Source organism: Ictidomys tridecemlineatus, chromosome 5, assembly GCF_052094955.1.
Source record: "Ictidomys tridecemlineatus isolate mIctTri1 chromosome 5, mIctTri1.hap1, whole genome shotgun sequence".
NCBI lineage: Eukaryota > Metazoa > Chordata > Mammalia > Rodentia > Sciuridae > Ictidomys > Ictidomys tridecemlineatus.
In genome coordinates, this window is record NC_135481.1 from 5,044,260 (window position 1) to 5,071,486 (window position 27,227).

Genomic DNA, 27,227 nt, shown 5'->3' on the forward strand with positions numbered 1-27,227 from the left:
AGTGTGTGATGAATAAGTGATATTTCATTAGACTATTCTCTATACTTCAGTACATTTTTAAAAATCTTCATATTAAGGAGTGATTTTTAAGGAGCTAAAAAATGATCACCAGAATGAAAATAATTCAAAGGATTCTAGTCTTTCAATTAAGTCTAAGTCAAAGAATATAAATAATTATGGATGAACTGTAAATCTGGTTACTTCCCATCAACCCCCTATAGCAGCACTGCTCCCAGTGCTGGGATGAGAGTGGGGCTCTCATGGGCTTATACCTCTATGCTTATTAGGCATGAGGTCAACAATCATGGGCCTCAAAGCGTCAAAAATGACAACACCCCTCCTAACTTCCCTTGGATGTAAGACATCAGTTTTCGGGTTGCTTACGGCCTGATTATGCTTTCTACATGAGAACAGAGGTTTTAGAAGGCATTAGAGATTCACATCTCACCACTCCCCAGGAGTCTCAGGATGGTGCTTCACGGGGCATCAGAATAGCACCAAAGGTAGAATACCAAGCCTAGAGCTTCTGCATCAAAAGCTCCAATAACTAAGAGCTGATACTTATGGAAAACCAAATGAAGAACACTCTAAATTTCACACTAGATTCAAGATGGACAAGCAGAAAGATGTATAAGTGAAGCAGCACCCCTGTGCTCACAGCACCTACATCAAGTCACCCTCCAGAATAGGAGCCTGATCCAGCACCAAGAGTCAGGCACCTCAGCCCTTGCTATGAACAGCACCTTCACAGAGACAGGCCTTTCAAGTACAGTTCCCAAGAGGAATTCCTTCAAGAAATCATCTTCTCAATTTAGCCTTCCTGGAGCTTTAGCCTTCCTGAAGAATCACTATATTTTCCATTTTTGTAAGGAGGAGAAAAGAGCAATAGTGGGAATTTAACCCAGGGCACTTTACCACTAAGCTATATGCCTCACCCTTTCTATTTTTTATTTTGAGACAAGGTCTCACTAAGTTGCTGAAGGCCTTACATTAAATTGCCAAGGCTGGCCTCAAACTTGTGAGCCACTGGGATTACAAACACAGGCCACCACACCCAGGTAGGATTTGACTTTCTAACATGTTTCCAAGAGCACATCTCTTCTGTTCCGCAGGCCCAGTCTATCGCACTGGGAGCTAGACATCAATAAAAAGTAAAAAGAAAAGAACCTCCTCATCAGAAACCAGAACACTGGCTGGGTGTGTTGGTGCACCCTGTAATCCCAGCAACTCCAAAGGCTAAAGCAGGAAGACTCCAGGGCAAAGCCAGCCTAAACAATTTAGCAAGGCCCTTGGCAAGACCCTGTCACAAAATAAAAGGGGGGGGGGGGGCTAGGGATATGGCTCCATGGTTAAGTGCCCCTGGGTTTAATCCCTGATATTAAAAAAAAAAAAAAAAAAAAAAGAAAGAAAGAAAGAAAACACAACACTGAAAAAAATACCAACTCAATTCAAAAAACCACAGTTAGGTTTCCTCATCAATTTACTGTTCTCAGTAATTAGTTATTATTTTGGATTCTGAGGGTTTTCTGGAAAGTTTAACCCACCCCAAAACACTCCTGTCTCAGCTTCCCAAATCTGGGATTATAGGCATGCATCATAGTGCCCGGCTATTTTCCACTTTTAAGTGACTTTCAGGATTTTGTTTGTTTTGTTTCTAAGGCCATCTGTCTCCCCTCTGTTTGGCTGCCAAAATAATAATAATAATCCTAAAATGCATGTGCCCTATAACAAGAGTTTTAAAATACATGAAGCAAAGCCTATGAACTGAAAGAAATCCACAATTAACATTAGGAGAAAAAGAAGCTAAGAAGACAGACTGCTATTCATTTCTTTCCCATCACAATGGAGACACACTAGGGAAAGGAGACAGTTGGCTGGGCCTAAACATAAATAAAAAGTATTTGAGAAGGGCCTCTAATCTTTGACATATTTTTAACATAACATTAAGTAGTTTAGAACTACTTTTGGTAATATACCAAAACCCACAGATTTATGGGTCATGGTTCTCTGAAATAGGTTACAGTCTATAACTCTCTGGCTACAAAATGGAAACAATGGATATCCTAAATTATCAGGGCTGTGTGAGGTGACTACTTGCCTCACTGATACCTCATCTCTCACACTGGGCCAGAGAGCAAGTGTCCAGGGCAAAACAGGACAGACCTGGAAGCTACAGATTGTCCCACATCTCTCCTGGCTCTGCCTATGTAACCTGATTACTTATATCCTTAAAACTAGCAAGTAACTAGGGACTGTGTTAAGTTATGTTAGTCTTATGCGATGACCCAATCACATGTTAGTTCAACTCCTCTCCCAGTTAGGTGAAAAACAAGTAGGCAGAAAAGTATTTCAAGCCAAGAACACTTAAACAACACTATCAACTAACTTGACCTTATTAAGATCCAGAGAGCAGCAAAGTACACACTGTTTTCAAGGACATGGAAAACATTAAACAGGATAGATTACATCCTGGGCTGTAATGCAATTCTCAACAAACTTAAAAGGAATGAAATCACAGAGAATATGTTTTCTGACCTCAACAATTATTTGTAATCATTAACATGAGGTATTTGAAAATCCCCAAATAATATGTGGATCAAAGAAGAAATTATAAGTGGAGTTAGAAAAAAATGTTTTAAATAAATGTAAAATGAAAACAACATTTGCAAATCTGTAGGCTGCAAACACTAATTAATTAGAGGGGAATTTATAGCTTTGAACACTGATATAAAAAAACAAAAGATCTAAAATCAATAATCTTGAAGCAGATGTTTTTTGAAATTAAAAGCAACTTCCTGATAACTGTTTTTACTTCTTCATTCATGCTGAGGAGATGTCAAGGAAATTGAGACTGACATGTTTCTGATTAAGCAGAGCCTAGCTGAATCTACATTTCTATATCACCTGCTTTTGTTTCTTTAAACTATAACCACTTCTACAAGACCAGAAGAGAAGCAATCTCGATGCTTCTCCCCAGCTTATCAAACTACATAGAACTATTTTTTCCTTTTTCCACCATTTTGCCTATTTCTTATGCAGGCATGTGGTCAATATGGCCAGCCACGATCCAGGCAGGCTCCCTGGTTTGGATGCTGGAAATAATACAAGCTTCTACCTTAAGGAACTAGAGATAGAAAAGCAAACAGAATCTAAAGCAAAAAGAAATAAAGATTAAAGAATAGATTGAGAGCTGGGAATATAGTTCAGTTTGTAGAGTGCTTGCCTCCCAAGTACAAGGCCATGGGTTCAATCTCCACACCATTAAATAAATTAATTAATTAAAACATACAAAAATACTTAAAGAAGAAGAAGAATAGGAGGAGGAGGAGGAGGAGAGGGGGAGGAGGAGGAAGAGGAGGGGGAGGAGGAGGAGGAGACTGATAGAAAACATGAGAAAAATAGAAAATTTTTTAAAAAAAATGAAACCAACATGCTAAGTAAAGTAAGCCAAAGACAAAGGAACAAATACTGTATATGATTCCATTTCCATTAGGTACCTAGAAAAGTCAAATGCATAGAGACAAAACTAGAATGCTTGGGGGTGAGCAGTCAGTATTAATGGAAGCTCTAGTTTTGTTAAAGAGTTCAGGGTGTGAATGGTGGTTGCACTGTAGCACATCTGAATGTATTTAATGTCCCTGATGCATACTTTTAAAATACCTACTCATAGAGTAGGTAATGACTCAGTATGGTGGCACATGTCTGTAATCTCATATACTCAGCACACCGATGCAGCAGGATCACAAGTTCAAGTCTAGCCTGGGCAATTTAGTGAGACCTTGTCTCAAAACTGAAAAGTGGATGGGGATGTAGCTTAGTGGTAGAGCTCTTGCTTAGCATGCCCAGTAACAAATCTCTGGTACCCCCCCCCACAAAAAAGGTCGTAATGGTAAGTTTTATTTATATATTTTTTTATCACAAAACAAAAAAAATTAAATCTTAGAAGATTCCATTAACAAACAAAAAGTTCAGCTATGGTATTCAATAAAGGAGTATTAGATCAAGCTTTCCAAAGTACAAAACCTCAGAAGATTAGAATACCTGGTTGCTTGCCCCATACCCAGCTCTCCAGGATTGATTTGGCCCTAAATGCAGGTACAGGACATTCTTCTTCATCCTTTTTCTCTTTGTCATTCAGATCTTCTTTCTTGGTTCCACTTTGAATATCAACACCATCATCTGGAGAATTAAAATTTTTTTAATTTGTAATTATTTTTCAAAATGTTTTAGCCACTTATCAGTCTCTTTGTAATGTTCCCCCAGTAATGGAAAGTTATAACATATAACTGAATATTTGATATTAAAAAAAAGAAAAATACACAAATTACAATTGTAACAGATTTAGTGTGATCTACTTAGTTATAAGTGAACATACTGGTTTCTTTACTGAGGGCCAAGATGAAGAAACCAATATATCACTCAAGTTCTGCAAAGTATGAGTCTTCCAAAATGATATTCCATCAATTTCCTACCAGTTTTCACAACTAAGAACCTAGTCTTTAATATTTACTACTCGAATTTCACACTAGTTGCTTTAATCCAGGGATTCCCAACTGGCTGTGTGTGCATGGGAGAAGAGAGAATATGGAATGGGAAATTATTCAGGTTGTCCTGCCTGGACATACATACTTCTTTAACACTCTACAAAGTCTGATTAGTACTGATTAAGTTATATGTGTGCATGACAAGTTTTTTCCTAAAGTTTCTTTACAGTCATTGGAAGTTCACCATTTTATCTTTATAGAAAAGTGCTCTGAATATGCTATGTGATAAATACAGGTTTGTTGAACTTCACTAAAATTTTAATTTTACTAAAAACAACTTAAAATCTTTTATGTACAAAATTATTATAATATGATTGATGTATGTACATTCCATGTATGTATTATATATCAAAATGCATTCTACTGTCATGTATGACTAAAAAATAAATAAATAAATAAAATTTTAAAAAATTATTATACAGTAAAATTTAGTCCCCATGGTTTAATAAATTTTAACATATATATAAATCCATGTACCTCCCTCACCATAATCAGAACACAGAACAATTTTATCACCCCCAAAATCCCTTGTTATTCCTTTGTACACTCATTCCCGACTCCTAAATCCCTGGCAGCCACTGATCTACTCTTCATCAGCATAGTGTTCAGTGTGCATGTTTCTTTCATTTATATAAACAGGATGTGTGGCTCTTTAGTCTGAGTCTATTCCCTCTGCCATTCAAAACTCATATGAAATAATCTAGTCCTAGTGCATGAAGACCAGCCCTGAGGTGCCAAGAGACTGAAGAGAGAAATACAGATTTAGAATTGCAACAATGAAATTTATTAGAAGACTTACTGACAGAAATGTGATCTAGAGCATCAACAGGACCAGTTGAATCCCCACAATTTGGGTTAGCAAAAGGGCCATATTAGTGAGTCAGGAAAAAAGTGACTTCAACCAGGCTGGGATGTACCTAATTTATCTTAAGATAATTAATGACAGTCAACTGAGAAAACCGGGAGATCCTCTCCTGTCAAACTGGTAAACCAGGTTCCCAGGGCTGGGTCCAGGAGAGGACCAGGAAACACAACCCTAGGGAGAGAAGAGCAGGGTCTTACAATGCACAGATGAGCATCTATCCTGATCTGTGGAACTAAATACTAACTCAAGTTTAGGCCTCTTATTTTAACCTACCATGGAAAGTGTGAGAGCAAAGTACAATTGGGAAGTTTAATATGTGAGACACACTTAAGAGTAGGACATTAAATAGGAAAAGAGAGAGAGAGAGAGAGAGAAAGCAGCTAATGGAAACTGAAATAAATTAACATGTACTATGATAAGCATCCAGCCCAACCACTGTACATTTCTCATTTACATCTTTACAACTTTGTGAGGAGGCATTTTGTCATCTCCAATTTACCAACACAGAAATCAAAGCTCATAGAATAGGTAATGGCCAGGAAGAGAGCCCCCCAGGGAAGAACCTAGAGGCTGATTCTAACTGCTAGACTTTACACCACATGTGGATCCACCAACCACAGCCCAGTGGCCAAATCCAGCACATAGTAAGTATGGCTGGAAAGCAAATAAAGAACTTCATATTTGTAGTCAGGAGCAGTGGTACATATCTATAATTCCAAGTACTCAGGAGGCTGAGGCTGAAGAACTGCAAGTTTGAGATCAGCTTCAGCAACTTAAAAAAAACTTTTTTAAAAATGAAGGACTGGGGATGTAGCTCAGTGGTAAAGCACTCCTGAGATTACTTTCAAGAAGAAAGAAGAAGGAAAGAAAGAAAGGAAGGAAGGAAGGGGAAGAGAAGGAAGGAAAGAATTTTATACTTTTAAATGATGGAAAAAAATCCAAAAAAGAAAAGGAAAAGTATTCCATTACATTTGAACATTATACAAACTTCACCTTCTGGTATACATAAGTAGTTTTATTGGTATGCAACCATACCAGTTATTTAATACTGTTGTAGTTGCTATGGGACAGGGTCCCCATAGTTACTTCAGGGTCCCTTAGTTATGGCAAAGACCATATGGTACACAAAACTTAAAATACAGTCATTTTAACATGATCCTAATTCCAGGATCTGCATCACCCCCATACTGTGCAGTCAGCTTTCCATCAATGTGACAAAATATCTGAGATAATCAAATATTACAAAAGGTTCTCTGTTTTAGCCTGGCATGGTGGCACACACCTGTAATGCCAGCAGTTTGGGAGGCTGAGGCAGGAGAATCGCAAGTTCAAAGCCAGCCTTAGCAATGGCGAGGTGCTAAGCAACTCAGTGAGACCCTGTCTCTAAATAAAATACAAAATAGGGCTGGGGATGTGGCTCAGTGGTCAAGTGCCCCTGAGTTCAATCCCAGCACCAAAAAAAAAAAAAAAAAATAGGTCCCTCCTTTATATTTATTTTGGTTCAAGGCTTCACATTTTTCAATTCATGGTCACTTGACCCTGTTGCTTTGTGTCTATGGCAACCCAATTACCCATGGAGATATGTGGCAGAGGAGGGCTGTTCACCCAACGGCAGCGGGGAAGTAAAGAAAGAGAAAGGAGAGGGACCAGACTCAGTATCTCCTTCAAGGGCATATGCCCAGATGACTTGACTTCCTTCCACTAGGCCTACTTCCTAAAGGTTCCACCATCTCCCAACAGCACCACGCTAGAGAGCTAAGCCTTCAACACATGGACCTTAAGTACATCTTGACGATCCAAACTACAACAGATAACAAAACCTTAAACATCCAAATCCCTCCTATAAAATAGCATAGTATTTGTCTGTAACCTACACACATCTTCCTGGTTACTTTAAATCATCTCTAGATGTCTTATAATACCTAATAAAATGTAACTGCTATGTAAATAGTTGTTACACTGTATTGTTCAGGGAATAGTGACAAGAAAAAAATTGGTGTATGTTCAGCATAGACACTAATTGTTTTTCAAATATTTTCAATCTGCAATTAGTTGAATCCATGAATGCAGAACTCCAGATATGAGGGCCAACTGTATTTACTATCTGGCCTTTTACAGGAAGTCTGCCACCCTGCTCTACTCCATGCTATAAATTTTACAAACAAAAATATATATATTTTTTTTAATTCTTAATTTTAAAATCAGTGCACTGGAACATTGGTCATATAATCTCTTCTTCAGGATGAAAATCTTCAGCATTCACAAGGAAGCAGAAAAGAAGTATCACTAAACACACCTGAGTTTTACTCTCAGGAGCATAAATTAGAACTCTAGCATAAATTAGAACATCCAGCAAAATCTGGATGAAGTCCCTGGAGGTCATGAAAACAACAACCAGAATAATTGGCACCAGCAGCTCAAAGACAGGATACACCTTAGCTTCAGTGTCTGCTTGATCTCCTTTTCACCTCTTCAGGGCTCAAACTTCACAGATAGGAAACAGAACACAAACTGCCCAGATTTATAGCAAAATTAAGAAATGCTGGAGAGGAGTTGTGAGCACTCATGAGGACCTGGGTTCAACTTCCAGCAACAACAACAAAATACTCTGGGGAGAAGGGAAAGTCAGAGGGGATGTCCCTCCTAAAGCTTTAGGTAGTATCCTGAGGGGCCATTGTGGGCTGAAGCAGGAAAGCAGATTCTAGGTACTCTGCCACCTGGTCTGAGGACAGAACTAGGACTGGATGACCTCAGGACTTTAAGATATTCCAGTCCAGTTATGGTGGTAAGTTTGTACAAACCACCTAACATAGTTTCTGTTCAAATCACTGTTTAGAACCTAAGAGGAAGAGGAGCACCAAGAACTCAATTGAGGGAGGCCCAGGAGGGGCAAATTTACTCATTTCAAAGAAGAAAAGATAAAGTCAAGCCAGAAACTAAGGATTACAATCTAAATGTTGCATTGTTTTACTTTTTGAATAACTCTTCTAAATTTAGTGTACCCCATATCCTAAAATGCTTATTTTTATGTATAAATTATTTCATATATGGAAAGATACTAAAACTAGTAATAACATCTCTAAGAAGGAAAAAAAAGCAGGTACCTGGAGAACTGGATTGGGATGAAACTTATTATTCATTGAAAACTATAAAAACTTTTAACATTTTAACCTTGAAATACAATGTAAGTATTTTGTAGTAAGTTCAAATTGTAAAAAGATCTAACAATGTTAATTAAAAATAGATTATGTGAGCAAACTATGGTGGTGCACACCTATAATTCCAGCAACTCTGGAGGCTGAGGAAGAGTCCTAAGCAAGACTTACAACTTGGCAAGATCCTGTCTCAAAAAACATAAAAAGGGCTGGGGATGTAGCTCAGTGGTAGAGCATCCTGGGTTCAATCCCAGTACCAAAAAAAAAGATTGTGTGAATCAGGCACAACAGAGAACCCCTATATATAGTCCCAGTTACATGGGAGGCTGAGGTAGAAGACTCACTTGAGCCTAGCAGTTCCATGACAGCCTGAGCAACATAGCAAGGTCCTACCTCATTAAAAAACTAAGGTAATATACAAGATTTGAAATCATTCCTGTTATTACTCTCTAGTCAAAAATAGGACTTCCAGGCTCTCTGGCTGACATGTCCATTCACAGGCCAATTCACTATGAGAGCACATCCATCATCACTCCAGGGTCTGAGCACTGCCTATGTGTCAAGTACTGTGCTCAGCACAGGTGACTTATAGAGTAACCAAGATAACTCACAAATGGATAAGATACTAAATTTCCTGCCTTCAATTAAACAGCCACATGATAAATCACAAAACTTTAAGCAACACAGACTGGGGGGTAGGCACCATGCCACATGCATCACAGATTTTAATCAACTCATTCATCAACCCAATAACCCTTTGAAGTAGGTGTTTGTTTCATTAATTTCAACATGGGCCTTTTAGACAAGTTTGACATTAATCTGGGGTTAACAAATTCTGTTCACATATAGTCAGATTTGCAAGCAGTGGGTTCTCTCTTGGTGATAAATGAGAGTGCATTTTACTACTGAGTTTGCAGAACCACTCTGCTTACCTCCCCAACTCTGCACAGAGTCTGGGCCAGAAAGAGACCCACCCCACTGCCAGGGCTTGCATGCCTCCCCATTTCATAGCCAACTACAGGGTTAGACACCAAAAGGCTCACCCAATCTGTTTTGGGGTGGATATGACTGTGGTGAAACTTCGAAGAAGTTAAATTTGAACAGCAACCCCTATATAACAAGAAGACTTTTCATATCACATACCACCACTAGAAGCATTCTTCACTATGTATGTATATTTTTCTATTTTTGGGAGGGGATTATTAAGGTTATGAAGTCTATTATATTTGGTGGCACTCCTACTCTGACTGGCTTAAAAAGACTAATAATGGCATTTATACTCTTTTAAAAAATGGAATCAAGAATCCCCAAAAAAGAAATAAGCTTTGATACTATAAATATTGGTCAACCCCTTTTTAATGGAGAGGGAGAAACAATTTAAACCACTAATTCAAAAGAGAGAAGGAACGAGTCCACTAATTCAGAAGCATCTTCTGATACAGAATACAAATTTGCATAATCCAGGTGAATCCTTGCAAAAATAGACTGGTCTGATAATTCTGGTTAAAGATGGTTTTATATCTGTTATCCCTGTGGTGATAACAGTGTGACATATAACACAAGCATATGCCTTATGTTTATTCTCTCAAGGACAGGAGAGTTAATATGAATTTTTAAAATTTCCTGCACTAGTGTACTCATTAGGCAAATTGACATGATTTCCATATAGTGTTTAAAACTGAAAAATCTGAGACTATAGACTTGTCCTAATTAAATTATAAATTCCAATGAACTTTTTTTTATATCATCAGAAATCATGTGGTTCTGCAATGTATCCGCACTCAAGGCCGGCCTCAGCAACTCAACAAGGCTCTAAGCAACTTAGTAAGACCCTGTCTCAAAAAAATAAAATAAAAACAGCTGGAGATATAGCTTAGTGAAAAAGCTTAATAGTCAGTGAAATCCACCCACCACCACCATCACCACCGCATCTAACTCCCAATGCAACAGACTGAGCCTACTGAACAAAAACCATGATGCACTCTTGGAAAAGTGTTAGAGAATCAAATCCCAGTCTTCACTCCAAACCTACCCACCCAGTCAGGGTCTCCAAAAGTGACGCCTTCCATAGTAATTAAAAGAAGCCCTCTAATGTATCCTGATGAGCCTGGAGTTTGAGAATCCTTAGGCTGAGAAATTAGAATTTAATACTTGGAGTTCCCATCATTAGGAGAAGGGAATCCTGGCCACTTTTTCTAATATTCATACCCCTCCATGAAAGTATTTTTAAACTCTGGTACATAAAGTATCATTCAGAGTGTTTGTCCAACTGTATCAGAAGGCACCCTTCCAAGGATGTGAGTACAAGTGGACACTCCAAGAAATACATATCCCTTTGTTCTGGCCTAACCTCATTCTACTGATCCTGCTCACCATCCCCTGTCCCCATCACTACTCTCCAACCACAGCCAATTTTGACCCATGCATACTCCACTTGGAGTCTTAGTGTCCACCTCTAATACCACATGCCACTGTTCTTCAAGGCCAGGACCAGGCTGGCCTCCTAACCACAGAAAACACTCCTCCCTCAGAACTCCTCCAGCCTGTACTTGCTGTAACATTTACGGGGGCTGTGCTATCCTATTACACACATTATACCTGAGTTTTGATTTTTGCCCTAATAATCATGAGTTATTTGAGGACATGGGTCACAGTTAGCGCCTTTTCTTTTTTAACAATTTCCAGAGAAAACTATAAAAACATTGGGAAGTTATCAGATAGTACAAAATATGACTCCACTACTCTTCACCCCAAAATCCAAAACTTGTCCTTGGACTTTTAAAACTGAAATATGTTAAATAAGAATACTGACTACACACACACACACAAAAAAAAAAAAGCAAAACAATTGCCACAATAATGTATAATATTAAGTCAAGAAAAAAAAATAAGATATATGAAACTATAAAAAGCAGGTCATGCTATCAATTTGTAGTGTTGTGGAAATAGCAATAAAATTTTTCAAGAGGCCTGACTTCAATTGCTAGATCTGCCCTTTGTGATTTGGGTGAATCGAACAGCAGCCTCCATTAAAGAGACAAGGATTAAAAGAAATAATGAAGAAAATACTTTCAAGAAAATATAAAGCAGATAACAAAGTACTTATACTTCCACTATCTGCATAGACTGAAAAGGTTTACTAGAAATAAAACAGTTCATGACACTGCAATTTTTCACAAAAGAGCAGCTTTAGTATCCCGTAACTTTGCTTTTTTTTTTTTTTTAACATGGTGCTGGGGATTGAACCCAGGGTCTCACAAATGCTAGGCAACCATACCATCACTGATCTTCACTGAGCTATAACTCCAGCTCCAACTTTTCTTTTTTCTTTTTTCTTTCTTTTTTTTTTTTTGGGGGGGGGGGGTGGGGGTGTGAGTGTTTAACACAGAGGCACATCACCACTGAGCTACATTTCCTAGCCCTTTTTATTTTTAATTTCAAGACAGGGTCTCACTAAGTTGCTTAGAGCCTCAATAAATTACAGAAGCAGGCCTTAAACTTGTGATCCTCCTGCCTCAGCCTCCTGAACCTAACTTTCCTTTATTTAAATCCTATTCCTTCCTCTATGTCCCCTCAAATAACCTTAAATAAAGTATAAATAAGAAAAAAAAAATCAACCAGGTATGGTGGCACACACTTGTAATCCTAGAAACTCAGAAGGCTCGAGAAGGAGGATCTCAAATTTGAGGCTAGCCCAGCAACTTAGTAAGACCCTGTCTCGAAATTTAAAAAAAGGTGGGGTGGCCAGGGATGTATTCAAGTGGGAAAGTGTCCTGGGATTCAATCCTCAGTCCCAATAAATAAATAAGAATAAGAAACATCAGGGCTGGGGTTGTAGCACAGTGGCAGATCACTTGCCTAGCACGTATGAGGCATTGGGTTCCATCCTCAGCACCACATAAAAATAAATGAGGATATTATGTCCATCTAAAAATAATAAAAAGAAACATCAACTTGAAAAAGTAAAACTATAATTAAGTCTCATTAGGGGCTACTTTGTGATTCAAAAGCTTATACCTGTAAGGGAGTTTTCATTCATTATCAGTGAGCCTAGGAAATTCTATTGCAAAAGAAAGGAAGAAAAATATATCCCAGAGGAAAGTGCCAATTATTACAAGCCACTATTTTTCCAAAACAAATTAAAGGAATCAAGAAGTTAGATAACAGTTAAGAACCCACCCCCACTTTCTTTGTGGGTGATAAAAAAAAAAAAAGTCATCAATCCCTTTGGGAATAGACATACAGCAAACTGAAAGAAAACTGCAAAGAAATGAAAAGGAATCTGTGCATTTAAGGAACTCCTATTCTAAGCTGTGTTTTCCTCACAAATTAGCTACAACTGACTTAAAATACAGTCTTAAAATGAAATATAATATGTATCAACCCATCTATAAATAAAGTATTCTCTAATAATAAAAAGTACACATCATGCCCCACTAAAAATAGAAACTTTCACTGAATGCTAAAAAATATCCCCAAAAAACCCTTTCAGTTGGGATCTACATAAAGAACAATTATACTTTGCTTTCTAACCACATGATTTTTAAAAGAACAAAGAACAAAAATAAGTTCATCAAATATAATGAACAAAATATATATTCCGGATTTTTCCATGTGACTGCCTTTTCTTAGAGCACATTTAGAACTAGTGTTTCACAGAGAACACTTTGGGAAATACTATTTTAATTTCTTAAAAAATACTGGAGGGCTGGGAAGAGGCATAAAACTTAAAAATAAAACTATTGATGCATGCAAAAAAGGGAGTAAGGGGATGAAACTCAAAAACATTATGCAGAGAGAAAGAAGCCAGACACAAAAAAACCCATGACTGGGTGATTCCATTTACACCAAGTTCTAGAACAAGGAAAATTAATCAATGCAGAGAAAGATCAGACCAGTGGTTGACTCTGGGCATCAGAGTTAGATATGAATTAGGAAGGCAAACAAGGGAACTTTCTTTTTTTTCTTTCTTTCTTTTTTTTTTTTTTTGAGAGAGAGAGAGAGAATTTTTTAATTTATTTTTTAGTTTTCAGTGGGCACAACTTCATTTTTTATTTTTATGTGGTGCTGAGGATCGAACCCAGTGCCCCACACAAGCCAGGCGAGCACACTACTGCTTGAGCCACATCCCCAGCCCAACAAGGGAACTTTCTAAACAGGAATAGTGTTGATAAAGGTTTAGGTCACAAGGTATCTTTGCCAACACGTGTAAACTTAAAAATACACACATTTCAGCCAGGTATGGTGGTACATACCTGTAGTCCCAGCTAATCAGGATACAGGTGGGAGAATCATAGGAATTTGAGACCAGCCTGGGAAACACAGGGAGATCTAATCTCACTATATATGTATGCACTTCATTATGCATAGATTTTATGTGGAAGACAAAAAACTAAAACCCTACTCAAGTTGCTGTGCATGAAGTATCTAAGGAAGCCAGGCAAGACACATCAATGGATAGACAAGGCTGTAAGGCCAGGAGCACTGTGATAAACATGTGGAGCCAAACAGTGGTCACAGGATCTGGGGTATGGATGTGTAACCAATCTCTTCATGCATTTTTAAGTTATTCTGTGTGTAAATAGAAATTTTCAAATAAACAAATTTCAGAAGAAACTAAGCTAACTTTGCCAGGTGTTACAAGTGAAAAATATGACAATACTTTTTCCATGTATTTTTTCTTTTCTTTTTTATTTATTTTTTTCTGTGCTATTGGGGATTGAACCCAGAGTCTCACACAAGCTAGGCAAGTACTCTAACACTGAGCTACATCCCCAGCTCTTTTGTTTTTGTTTTTTGTTTTTTTGTTTTTCATTTTGTCTTTTGAGATAAGTTCTCAATAAGTTGTCAAGGCTGACCATGAACTTGCAATTCTCCTGCCTTAACCTTCTAAGTAGTTGGGATTACAAGGATCACATCCAACTTATATCCTATATTTTCTTTTTTTATAGTTTTAGATGAACAGCAGGCCTTTATTTTATTTATTTTTCTACGTGGTGCTGAGGATCGAACCTAGTGCCTCATACATGCTAAGTAAGAACTCTGCCACTCAGCTACAGCCCCAGCCCACTTTTTGTAATTTCAAATAGACACTATCCTAATTCATTCTATGACAAGAAAAGGAAGTACTTCCTAAAGTAGCAGCTTTATCCATCTTGATGACTTTCAAGTAGTAGAGCCAACAAATTTAGTGTTCAATCTTACAGTGATAATTTTTTTTTAAATATTTATTTATTTTTTTAGTTATCGGCAGACACAACATCTTTGTTGGTATGTGGTGCTGAGGATCGAACCCGGGCCGCACGCATGCCAGACGAGCGTGCTACCGCTTGAGCCACATCCCCAGCCCTTACAGTGATAATTTAATGTTAGCCAAGGAAAGATCTATTTTGGAACTTTGAAAGAGAAAATATTAACAATTTCTTATAAGCTGCAAACTAGACACAGGAAGACACCACTACAAATGCAGGGAGGTGGTTTTACACTGACAGGTATAGTAGCAGATAACCTATAATGCAGCTATTCTGGAGGGTAAGGCAGGAAGATCACAAATTCAAGGCCAGCCGGACAACTCAACAAGACACTGTCTCAAAATAAAGTTTAAAAAGGGATGGGGATGTAAGTCAATGATAGAGTGCTTGCCTATCACACATGAGAAAAAAAAGAATGCCTTCAAGTCATATAAACAACAAAATCCAAGCAGCTTAAAATATTAACTAATGTCTTAGACATCAATCACCAAGTGAAAAACAAAACTTACAAGAGGTATGACCAAATATTTGTGCCTATGTTACAAAAGTTCTACAAAATGCAATTTATGGTGGTTTTTACAAAATAAAAAAGGAACTTACCTTTTCTAGGAGGGAGCTCTCCATTCTGTGTTAATTCCGTTCCAGTATAAACAATTTCCCCATCTTTAACCATTTCATTCCATAGGCCACAGAGCCCATCTCTTGAGAATGCAAGCTGGCAATGAAGAACAAGAAAACTTTACAGTTTGCTCACACTCACACTGTACTTCTCAAAGAATTATATGAGGAGAAATCTCATTTCCTCTTATTATATTCAATTAGTCAGTAATAAATCAGTAATTTATTTATTCAATAATTCACTCAAAAATAAATAACATTTAATGAAAACCATCCAACAAAGAGAGTGAGGTTAAAAAAAAAAAATCAAGTCACAAAGCGGTGTATTGACTATGCTAACTTTTGTGTAAGATACAAGAATTTACTATGCTAACTTTTGTGTAAGATACAAAGCAGGAAGATCACAAGTTCTAGCCCAGCCATTGTCTCATGCTCTGAAAAGGTAAACCAAAAACAAGTTACAGTGAATACCTATGAGAAAACATTGAGGTGACATGGAGGACGCAGAAGAAATCAATGAAAGCAAGACTGTGAATAGACCTTAAGTATTTTACTTTTGAAGCACACAATGTTTCCATCTTCAAAAATTAAAATTAAATCATAAAAAAGCAAAACTTACAAATGGTAACAAGCAAATTAACCTGTTAAATATCAGAAAGAAAAGTATTTCAAGGGACTTTTGAATTATAAATCATTCATACAATATATTCTAAGGTAGGAAAAAAGCCCCCCTTCATTCACTGGTCTTACTGGTAATCATAACATTGATATACAACTTTAAAACTACCACTATATGTATGTTTTATGATAAAACACATTTATAATAAAGTCTATTAATATTACCAGAAACTAAGGTTTTAATTAGAAAAGAGATCAAATCCAAGAAGTTTTTTAAAACAATTTGGATTGGGAATCCCAGTATGTTTTTGTTATGTTTTGGTTTTGCATTTTTTTGGTACTAGGGAATGAATACAGGGGCACTTAAGTCACAACACTGAGTCAAATCCATAGCCCTTTTTGTTTTTTATTTTGAGACAAGGTCCCTAAGTTGCTGAGGCTGGTCTCCAACTTGTAATCCTCCTGCTTCAGCTTCCCAAATTGCAGGGATTACAGGCATGGGCAACCACACCCAGCTTTATTTAATATTATTTGCTTGTTCTGTCTTTGGACCTAGAATCAGAGGCATTCTAAAAGATATGAATAAAATCAGAACCCAGATATTGTTCTTAAGCACCATCTGACACCAAAAGAGAGAAAAGATTGACTCAAGGGCCTTAGCAGACAACATAAGCCTGGGGCAGGCATGGAGGCTGAAGCAGGAAGATCACAAGTTCCAGCCCAGCCATTGTCTCAACATAAAAAATAAAGAAGAGCTGGGAGTATGCCTCAGTGGTGGAATAACCCTGGGGTTCAATCCCAGTAATACATTAAAAAAAAAAAAAAAGACTAACAGGACTTCTGGCCAAATTTAGAACAATTTTAAGCATCCAAATACACACCAAATATAATGCACAAAAATGAATTATACTACATAAGTTCATAGTGATATTCAAAGAAAAAACTAAAAACAAAAACAGCCTAGTTCATCAACATGTATGAATCAGAAAAGGCTTCCCAGAGCAGGCAACCAGCACAAAGTAGGGAAAGAAACTTTTGAAACACCAAGAAAAGGTAACCCTTCTCAAGAAAACTACAGGTGCAACTGAAGACATCTTCTATAACACATACAACATTTAAAATTGTGTCATCTGTTTACTCTTTCTTTCTTTTTTCTTTTTTCTTTTTTTTTTTTTTTTTTTTTTTTTTTGCAGTGCTGGAGATAAAACTGGAGCCTTACAAATGCCAAGCAAGTGCTCTTCAACTGAGCTATATATACCCTGACTAGGCCAGGCCTTTTCTTATGTACAAGTCTCCTAGCTAGTTCCCTGCCATTATTGTGGTGGATACTACCCTCCTGAAGCACCTACTATCTCCAGTTGCAGTTTCTTTTAAATGAAGCAAGGACTGAAGGACATTTTGCATACAATCTCAGTGCAGAAGTCTTCTAGAATTTTAAAGACTTTTTCTCCAATCCTTTACAGTTCTTTCCCACCTAATCTGTGTAAATCTTGTATTGTTTTAAGACAGTCTTGTTATGTTGCAAAGGCTGGCATGGAACCTCTTGCCTAACCTCTTGCCTCAGGCTCCCAGTATCTGAGATTACAGGCACTAACCACTGCACCAGGCTGTGCAAGTAAATCTTTGGCATTCCAATTTTATCCAAATTATCTATGGTAACAAAAAATGGCCCCCAAGATTCTAATCCCCTGGGGTATACACCCACCATCTATAACCCTTTTCCCCAAGTGTGTGTGAGGCCTCTAAATAGAATGGAATATTATACTTGTGACTACATATTGTTCATTTTATGACAAAGGTGAGAGGATTCTGCATACGTAAATAAGGTTCCAATCAGGCTACTTTCTAGTTAATCAAAAGTAAGATTATCCTGGGGCTATCCTTAAGACCCTGGAAAAACCAAGTTGTGGGCTTGGATTGTCTATGGAGAGGGGAAGCCTCTAAGAGCCCAGAGCTTTAGTCCCATAAATTCAAAGAATCCAATTCTTCCAACCAGGACCCTGAGCCCCAGATAAGGGTGCAGCCCAGCTGACACCTTGGCTTCCATCTAGTGACATCCAAAGCAGAGGACCAAGCTAAGCCATAGCCAGACTACTGATCCATGAAAACTATCAGACTGTAAGTGTGTACTGTTGTCAGTTGCTATATTTGTGGTTAGGGACTCGTTACATAGCAATGGAAAAACAATTTGACATTCAGTTTAGTTTCTGTAGAAGCAACAACTTTCTCTCAGCATTCCTATTTTATCTGTTCACATCACTAACAAAATAACTTGGAACAAAACATATGACTCTTGGAAAAAGTATCAACAGGAAGGAGGAGAGGCAAATTCTTTTTAAAATGTGAACCATGGGCATTCAAGACCTCTGAGGTTTAATTAGGGAATGGAATGCTAACAGCAAAGTAGCTAAGTGCTGCCACTCTAGTCTAGTTCCCACCATGGTGCACACAGGGGCCAAATCTCATAGCTCATATGCACCATGCTCCAGGAGTTACACACTACTATCTTCAGACACTCAAAGGAATCCATGACCTATTCCTTAACTAATAATGCAATGGAGACAAAAGAGGAAGAAATTAGAAACAAAGAAAATGAACTAGGAAACCACTACCAAGAGTCAAATGAGAAATGATGAGAACCTAAGCCAAGACAAAGAAAGTATTTACAATTATTTCAAATCAAGTGCATCAAATCAGATATGAAAAGGCAAGGAACAGAATGCAAATGAGAATTAGTTCAGTTTTAACCACTACAATTTGCACTAATGTTATGATTTGATTAAGTATCCCCTCAAAACTCCATGTGCTAAAAGTTTGGTCCCCAGAGTGATACTATTTGGAAGAATGAAACTTTTAGGAGGTTGCAACTAGTGGGAGGTCGTTAAGTCATTGGAGATGGCCCTCAAAAGGTATTGTGGGACCCCAGTCTCTTTGTCTTCCCTTTTGCTTCCTAGATGATGAAGACGAGTGGTTTTGCTCCATCACATACTCTTAGCATGTATTGCCTCACCACAGATCCAAAAAATCAGAGCCAATCAATCATAGACTGGAACTTACACAATAGTAAGCCAAGATAAACCTATTCTTTTTTTTTTTAATATTTTTAGTTGTAGATGGACACAATACCTTTATTTTATTTATTTATTTTTTTAATGTGGTGCTGAGATCGAACCCAGTGCCTCACAGGTGCTAAGGCAAGCACTCTACCACTGAGCTACAGCTACAGCCCAGAAACCTATGCTTTGTAAGATACAACTAACATAGTTAGTTAAACATGGAGTATGTAAATATAAACATGGAGTATGTAAATATAAATCCAGTTCTTAGCAGAGTGTTCAGAGTTATACACTCAAATCTAGAAGTCAGAGCAGACAGTTTATAGATGAAGGCCTGAAGGAGATGCCAATACTCCAACAAAAACAGTGGACTACCATTCTCAGCCTCAACTACACTCTGGGACTGCCCCATACTAGCTGGGCTCTACATATCAGTGTTCTGAGATGTAATCTAGGTTAAGAGACAAAGATGTTTAAAAGAGCCATTTAAACTGGGGGGAGGGGGGACGCGGAGCCAAAACATTTAAAAACTAAGCCAAGGAGGAAGCCCAGTTTACAAAGAAACAAGAAGTATTGCTACAGCCCATTCTTTCATTACCTGGATAGTGTCAGCAGGGAAGAAGGAAGAGCAAAAGCTGTGTGAGCAACAAGGAATCCTTTTTGGGAAGGTAGAAACTAAACATCTGGAAGGACACATACAATAGTGACCTCCTAGGAACTAATGACCCCAAAATGGAAAGGAGGTAAGAATCAAGTATGTGCCAATTCAAGTTCAACAGTTAGGATATCATGCTATGCATCAGATATAGTCCTAAGGACACTATCTTAATATGAATAAATTAGCCCAAATAAAGGCTGTGTGGATCAGCCCTAATAAACCTTAGGATCAATGCTTTTCTTTGTTGTGTTGTTGTTGTTGATTTTAGAATCAAGCTTTGAAAAGATCAAATTGATCTCAAGTAACACACATGCATGTCAGAACAAAAACAAAGCCACCACTAGAGCACCCTGGGTTCAATCCCCAGTGCCCCCCCAAAAAAAGTCTAGCATTCAATCAAATATTAGCAGGCACACAATCACATCCCATAATGAGAGTAACTGATCAATAGAAATGATAGGATCAGTCAGCAACAGAAATTGGGCATGGTGGTACACACTTATAATTCCAACTACTCAGGAGGCTTGAAGCAGGGGGATTGTAAGTTCAAGCTCAACTGAGCAAATTAGCAAGATCTTATCTCAAAATTTTAAAAATACAAAAAGGGCTGGGGGCGCATAACTCAGTGATACAGCACTTGCCTAGCGTGCACAAAATGCTGGGTTCAATCTCTGGTACCACAAAAAAATGTAAAATTAAGAAAACACAGCAGAAATAAATCCAGAGGCGATAGAATTAACATTTAATGTTCTTACAGTGAAGTGGGACATTAAAATGGACCCAATTGGAGCCTCCACAAGTGAAAAAATACTAATGAGAAAATTACAATGGATAGGATTAATAGTAGACATTATGAAACAGTTACACCATAATCTACAATGTCTAAGCATATAGCAATTCCACTGTTCTCGCCCTTGGAACATTCATTATAGTCTAGGTTTTACCCAAAACTGTGGGTTTAATGACCAGCACCAGTCCTATGGGGATGTACAGCCATTAAATTGTCTGAAGAATGTATCAATTCCACAAAACTGGCTTATGAAAAAATATTTCCTGCATTACTGCTAACTGATAAATCTGTGTTGTTTTTACCTGAAAAGTCAGTTTTGCTGGCACATAAAATCCTTGGTTCACATTTTCTTTTCTTGATTGCCTTAAACATATTATCCACTTTTCTTCTACTGTCGTCCAAGTCTGATGAGAAACTCATTTCTTTTCCTTTATAACTATTATTGGCCTTTTCCAAAAACCAAGCTAAAAGTTAGTTTTCTCTTAAAAAAAAAAAAAAAGGCCAAACTGGGAGCAGTGGCATATGCCAGTAATCCTAGATAATCCAGAGGCTGAGGCAAGTTCAAAGATAGTCTCAGCAACTTCATGAGACCCTGTCTCCAAATAAAAATAAAATGAGTTGGGGACATAGCTCAGTAATAAAGTGCCTCTGAGAGGGAGGAAAGGAGGGAGGGAGAGAGGAAGGAAGGAAGGAAGGAAGGAAGGAAGGAAGGAAGGAAGGAAGGAAGGGAGGGAGGGAGGGAGGGAGGGAGGGAGGGAGGGAGGGAGGAAGGCAGGCTAACAACATTTACAAAATCCTGACAAAACTGACCCAAAATATAGGGAAGATAAAAATAACCACAATCGATACAACATTCTGCTGCCACTGCTGCCATGACCAGAACTGCACACCAGCAGCCCCCTACCAGCATCCCCCTGTCAACAGCTCCATCACCATGGAGGACATGAACCAGTACAGCCACACAGAGGAATCTGCAGAGGCATCCAAGATCAACGCAAGCAAGAATCGGCAGAATGGCAGTAAAATGTTCATGGGAGGTTTGATCTAGGATACAAGCAAGAAAGATCTGACTGAATATCTGTCTTGATTTGGGAACCTGAAGACTGAACAGTTAAAACAGATCCAGTCACTGAAAGAGCAAGAAGATTTGGATTTGTACTTTTTCAAAAATGCTACTAGTGTTGACAAGGTTTTAGAACAGAAAGAACACAAACTGGATGGCAAATTGATAGACCCCAAAAGGGCCAAAGCTTTAAAAGGGAAAGAACCCCCTAAAAAAGTTTTTGTGAGGGCTGGGGTTGTGGCTCAGTGGTAGAGTGCTCACCTAGCACATGCGAGGCCCTGGGTTTGATCCTCAGCACCACATAAAAATAAATAAACAAAATAAAGGTATTGTGTACAACTAAAAAATAAATATTAAAAAAAAAAGTTTTTGTGGGTTGGGGATGTGGCTCAAGCGGTAACGCACTCACCTAGCATGCGTGGGGCACTGGGTTTGATCCTCAGCACCACATAAAAATAAAAGATGTTGTATCCACCGAAAACTAAAAAATAAATATTAAAAAATTCTCTCTCTTTTAAAAAAAAAAGTTTTTGTGTGTGGACTGAGCCCAGACACTTCTGAAGAACAAATTCAAGAGTACTCTGGAGCCTTTGGAGAGATTGAAAATATTGAACTTCACATGAATGCAAAAATAAATGAAAGATAAAGAGCCAGTAAAGAAATTGTTGAAAGCAGATATCATCAGGGGCTGGGGCTGTAGCTCAGTGGCAGAGTGCTTGCCTAGCATGCGTGAGGCACTGGGTTCAATCCTCAGCTCCACATAAAAATAAACAAACAAAATAAAGGCATTCTGGGGCTGGGATTGTGGCTCAACGGTAGAGCACTTGTCTAGCATGTGTGAGGCCCTGGGTTCGATCCTCAGCCTCACATAAAAATAAAGGTATTGTGCCCAACTAATTATAAAAAATAAATGTTAAATAAATAAAGGCATTTTGTCCATCTGCGACTACAAAAAAAAAAAGAAAGAAAGCAGATATCATAAAATTGGTTCTGTGAAGTGTGAAATCACAGCTGCACAACCCAAAGAGGTATAATAGGCAGCAAAAACAACAAAAAGAAGGAAGAGGTGCTGAAGTTGGTGGACAAGGTGGTACCAGGGGTCATGGCTGAGGTCAGGGACAAAACTAGAACCAAGGATTTAAAAAGTATTATGATCAAGGATATGGAAATTACAAATAATTCCTATGGTAATGTTCAGAACTATAGTGGCTACAGTGGATATGCTTATACTATGGGAACTATGCATAGGGATATGCAAACTATAGTGGTCAACAGAGCACTTATGGCAAGGCATCTTGAGAGGGTGGCAATCACCAAAATAATTACCAGCCATACTAAAAGATGGCATTGGAGAAAACAGGAGACGCTAAAGAAACCCATGTTGCAGAACAACACTGAAGACTGGTCTTCTGTTGATCTAAGATGATTATTTTGTAAAAGACTTTCTAGTGTACAAGACACAACTGTGTCCAACTGTATATAGCTGCCAATTAGGTTTCTTTGTTTTTACTTTGTCCTTTGCTATCTGTGTTATGACTCAATGTGGATTTGTGTTTATAAAAATTTGGGGGGCTGGGGTTGTGGCTCAAGTGGTACAGTGCTCACCTAGCATGTGTGAGGCACTGGGTTCAATCCTTAGCATCACATAAAAATGAAATAAAAATATTCCTAAAAAAACTTTAAAAAAAATTTATTTGTATGATTTCATGTTAAACCTCAAATAAATGCTTCCTTATGTGATGGGGGAAAAAAGTACCACAATCATGAACAAAAGTAAGTAATGCTATCTATCCTACAGAGATAAAAGTCATCCTAAGAAGTCATTATAAACTTTTTACCTTAATTTGAAAATTAATGTGTTTAATTCCTGACATACCATGATATTCTAATACTCCTGACCCTACTTATATAAAATGACAGATATAACTACAATTAGCATTCTACAAAACAATCTATTTACTTCCACTTTAAGAAATAAAACAGAGATGATACATGCATGCTTACCAAAAACACACTTAAAACTAATTAAAGCACAAAGATGGAAACTGGAAAGGAAAAGTGTGTCTGTGTGTATACACACACACACACACACACACACACACACACACATTGTTTGCTGGAGAACTATTAGCCATTAGAGAACACCTGAAAACTACTAAAATTATATAATCTTAAATTGGAAAACATCAAGTTATTCTATTCTTCTAATTAACCCTGTGATTAAGGTTATACAAAACTATATAATGCTTTCCTCTTATCCCTATTTTATTTTTCTACCAAAGCAAACTTTGGTGCTAAAAATGGTTCCAGTTGGATACACACAAGAATTACAGGAAAAAGCCAGGCGCAGTGGCACACTCCTATAATCTCATCGGCTCAGGAGGCTGAGACTTGAGAATTTGAGTTCAAAGCCAGTCTCAGCAAAAAGCAAGGTGCTAAGCAACTCAGTGAGACCCTGTCTCTAAATAAAATACAAAAGAGGGCTTGGGATGTGGCTCAGTAGTGGAGTGCACATAATTCAATCCCCTCCCCCACCCTCCAAAAAAAGAATTACTGGAAAGCACAGTAAGGTATTCTGTCTTTTAGTTTGTTTCTAAAATTGAAACGGCAGAATCAAGCTTCCATTTGAAGATTTTTTCAATATCAATAAAAGGATATCAAAATCAACAATGCTACATAATTATTTGCATTAACCTAATACAATGTCATACCTCATACCAAACCCTCTTTCCATCATGGAATTTTGTAAACAAAAATTTTTCCATACAGACAGATATACTTGGATATGAGAGGTAAAGAGCACCTTTTAAAATCTAATCCTAAGAAGGTAAAATAAGCTACCTACATTTATCACATTCTTTTATTTCTCTATGTCATTAACCGATTAGTTGAAACCCTAAGAACAAAATTTATTATAATGTTCATACTTATACTTTTTGTTTGTTCATTTGTTTGGTGCTGGGGATTGAACCCAGGGCCTTGTGCATGTGAGATAAGCACTCTACCAACTGAGCTATATCCCCAGTCCCATATTTATATTTTTTAATCTACTGATATTTCTAAGCATAAAGTAACAAATGTACATTCAATAAATCTGTATAGTTTTTAAAGTTTACTTTTATGCTTAATTCTTTTAAATTAATGACTAGAAAGAAAGAAAGAAAAATAAATGATGCCAAGTTTAACTCTGATGTTCTCTACAACTTTGATGGACCTAAAGGAAATTATGCTGAGTGAACAAAGCTAATCTCAAAAGGCTACATGCCATACAATCTTGAAATAACAAAAATGACAGAAAATAGATCAGTAGTTATCAGGGCTTAGACTGTAGTAGATGGAGGGTGGGTGTGACTAAAGAGGTCATTTTGGTGATCAAACAGTTTGTATCGAACTCTACTGGTGATTAAATGACTAGACACATGAGACAGAATGGCAAATGAGACAGAACTATGCACCTGAGTTGTACCAATGTCAATATACTGGCTTTGATACTGTACCACAGTTATAAGATGGAGACACTCAGGGAGTCTGGGTAAAGGATACACAATGACCTTTCTATTTTCTTTGCAACCTCCTTTGAGTATATTATTATTTCAAAATAAAAAGTTTTTAAAAATTGCTTCATACATATCTAATTTCATGTGCCACTTCAAAGAACCCAAAAATAGAAACTGTAGGAAATTCATCTGAGTGCAGCTTATGCAAGAAAGAGCAGGATAACTCTTATTCTTGACCCATGCTCAAAGACACACCCTTAGCCTTACATCAAGATTGGCAAATAAATATTCTAAGAATAAAAAAGCTTTTAAAGCATCATGTACTAGTTTTGATAGTTCCTTTGTTGAACTGATATTTGGCTCCCTGAAAAACTACCAATCACATCAGATAAAAGCCTTTTATTGTATAAATAAAATAGTGATGTAGCTACATCTCTTAGCTGTGTAATTTATTGCCTTTTCAAGAGAATAGTGAAAGAAAACAATGATTCAAATGACTTGACACAACAATCTGAAAAAAAAGTGTTGAAAAATAAGCAGCATTATATTTATATAAAAATCAGATACCTGTCTGGCATATAACAGGCACTCCATTAAAACATGCTAGTTACAGAGTCCCAGGCCTGATTCATCTTAACACCTATGATCAGGAAGTTGAAGAACAGTGTACTTTATAATACGTATGTATTAAAAGTATTCATACTCCAAAACCTTTCCATCCTAAAAATCACTAAAACTTTCAAGCATATCAAACAAAAATAGCTTGCAGAAAACAGATTTACTAAATCCTACAAAACATCTTTCTACATATATATGTCTCTCACATATTATTCCTTAACTAGGTGTCAATTCTGCTTCCAATACAAAATCTCTAAGTAAGAAATTGAATGCTTCACTCTCCAGGTAGGAGAGCTATCCCAATAAGATAAAGGTAAAGTCTGTCAGCAACAAGATCTACATCCACAATATGTATCTGCAAGGATCCTAGGGTAAGACAACAGCATTGATTCCTCACATTTAATAAACAATGCTGAAGCTAGGCACAGTGGGGCACACCTGGAATCCCAGCTACTTGGGAGGTTGAGGCTCCTGCTAAAACAGGAGGATCACAAGTTTGAGGCCAGCCTGGGAAACTTTGTGAGACTCTGTTCAAACTAAATAAAAGGGACTGGAATGTAGCTCAGTGGTAGAGGACCACTGGGTTCATCCCTACTACCCAAAAAAATAAATAAGCAATGCTGGAGAAACTGTATAAATAGGGCAGCAATCATTTTTTTCATGGCATTTAAATACCTGAAATACCCACAATACATTTTCCTCTATTCAAAATCTAATCTCTTCACTTTTCCTAGGAGGCATTTTGGAGGACCTCTTTTGTTGAGCAGTGGAGGAGATATGATGGTATTGGGGATTGAACCCAGGGCCTCAAGTGCCAGAGTCAAACTTGTGATCCTGTTTCAGCCTGGAGTTACAGGTGTGTGCTACCACAGCCAGTTTGAAAGATTTCTGAATAATACTTAAAATGTCTAGGAAAGGCCAAAAACAATGTATCACACTAAACAGAAATCAAAAGAAAAATAACAAGCACTCTAAGACATAAATGGTGCCTCATTTTATGTATATTTGCCTGACTCGTCACAGGCTCTTAATTATTTATTATACTGGTTTTACATGAAGATGCTAAAACTCATATTTAGTAGTTACTAAATTTTTTTTCTACAATTTTTATTACTAAGAAAATAAAACTTCATTAGGTATGGTTCTTTACTTCAACAAGTTTATCAAAATACATAACTACAAATATAAAAAAAATTCTTAATGAGTTTGTCTGAACCTGAAGAGTTCAGTAATAAATTATCTTCACCTCTTCCATCCACTTAAAAAGAGACTAATAAATAAAAGGAAATGTTTAAACAAAAGCAAAATCAAAAGAATAACAACTACTACACCAATTCTTGACCCAATTTCTTGTGCTTAGTTTTATCTAACATTATACCATTAATAACAATCCCATCATCCACAATGCTTAGCTTTATATCCACTGGCACTCAACACCTGATTAAGGGGGGAAAATCAAGTAAAGGCAATAACACTTCAATACGAATATCTATG

The 27,227-nt window shown here is 37.3% G+C and overlaps 1 protein-coding gene and 1 pseudogene across 6 annotated transcripts in view; one reads left to right on the forward strand and one right to left on the reverse strand.

Moving 5' to 3' along the window:
* Positions 1 to 27,227, reverse strand: part of Herc2 (HECT and RLD domain containing E3 ubiquitin protein ligase 2) — a 202,151-nt gene that overhangs the window by 157,245 nt on the left and 17,679 nt on the right. For all 6 annotated transcript variants that reach the window (XM_078049112.1, XM_078049114.1, XM_078049113.1 and 3 more), the window contains 2 exons: positions 15,416 to 15,530; positions 4,042 to 4,179 (listed from right to left, as the gene is read on the reverse strand). In XM_078049112.1, the coding sequence (XP_077905238.1) occupies positions 4,042 to 4,179; positions 15,416 to 15,530 (253 nt within the window). The remainder of the gene's footprint in view (positions 1 to 4,041; positions 4,180 to 15,415; positions 15,531 to 27,227) is intronic.
* On the forward strand, positions 21,404 to 22,956 carry LOC144377501 (heterogeneous nuclear ribonucleoprotein D-like pseudogene; annotated as a pseudogene).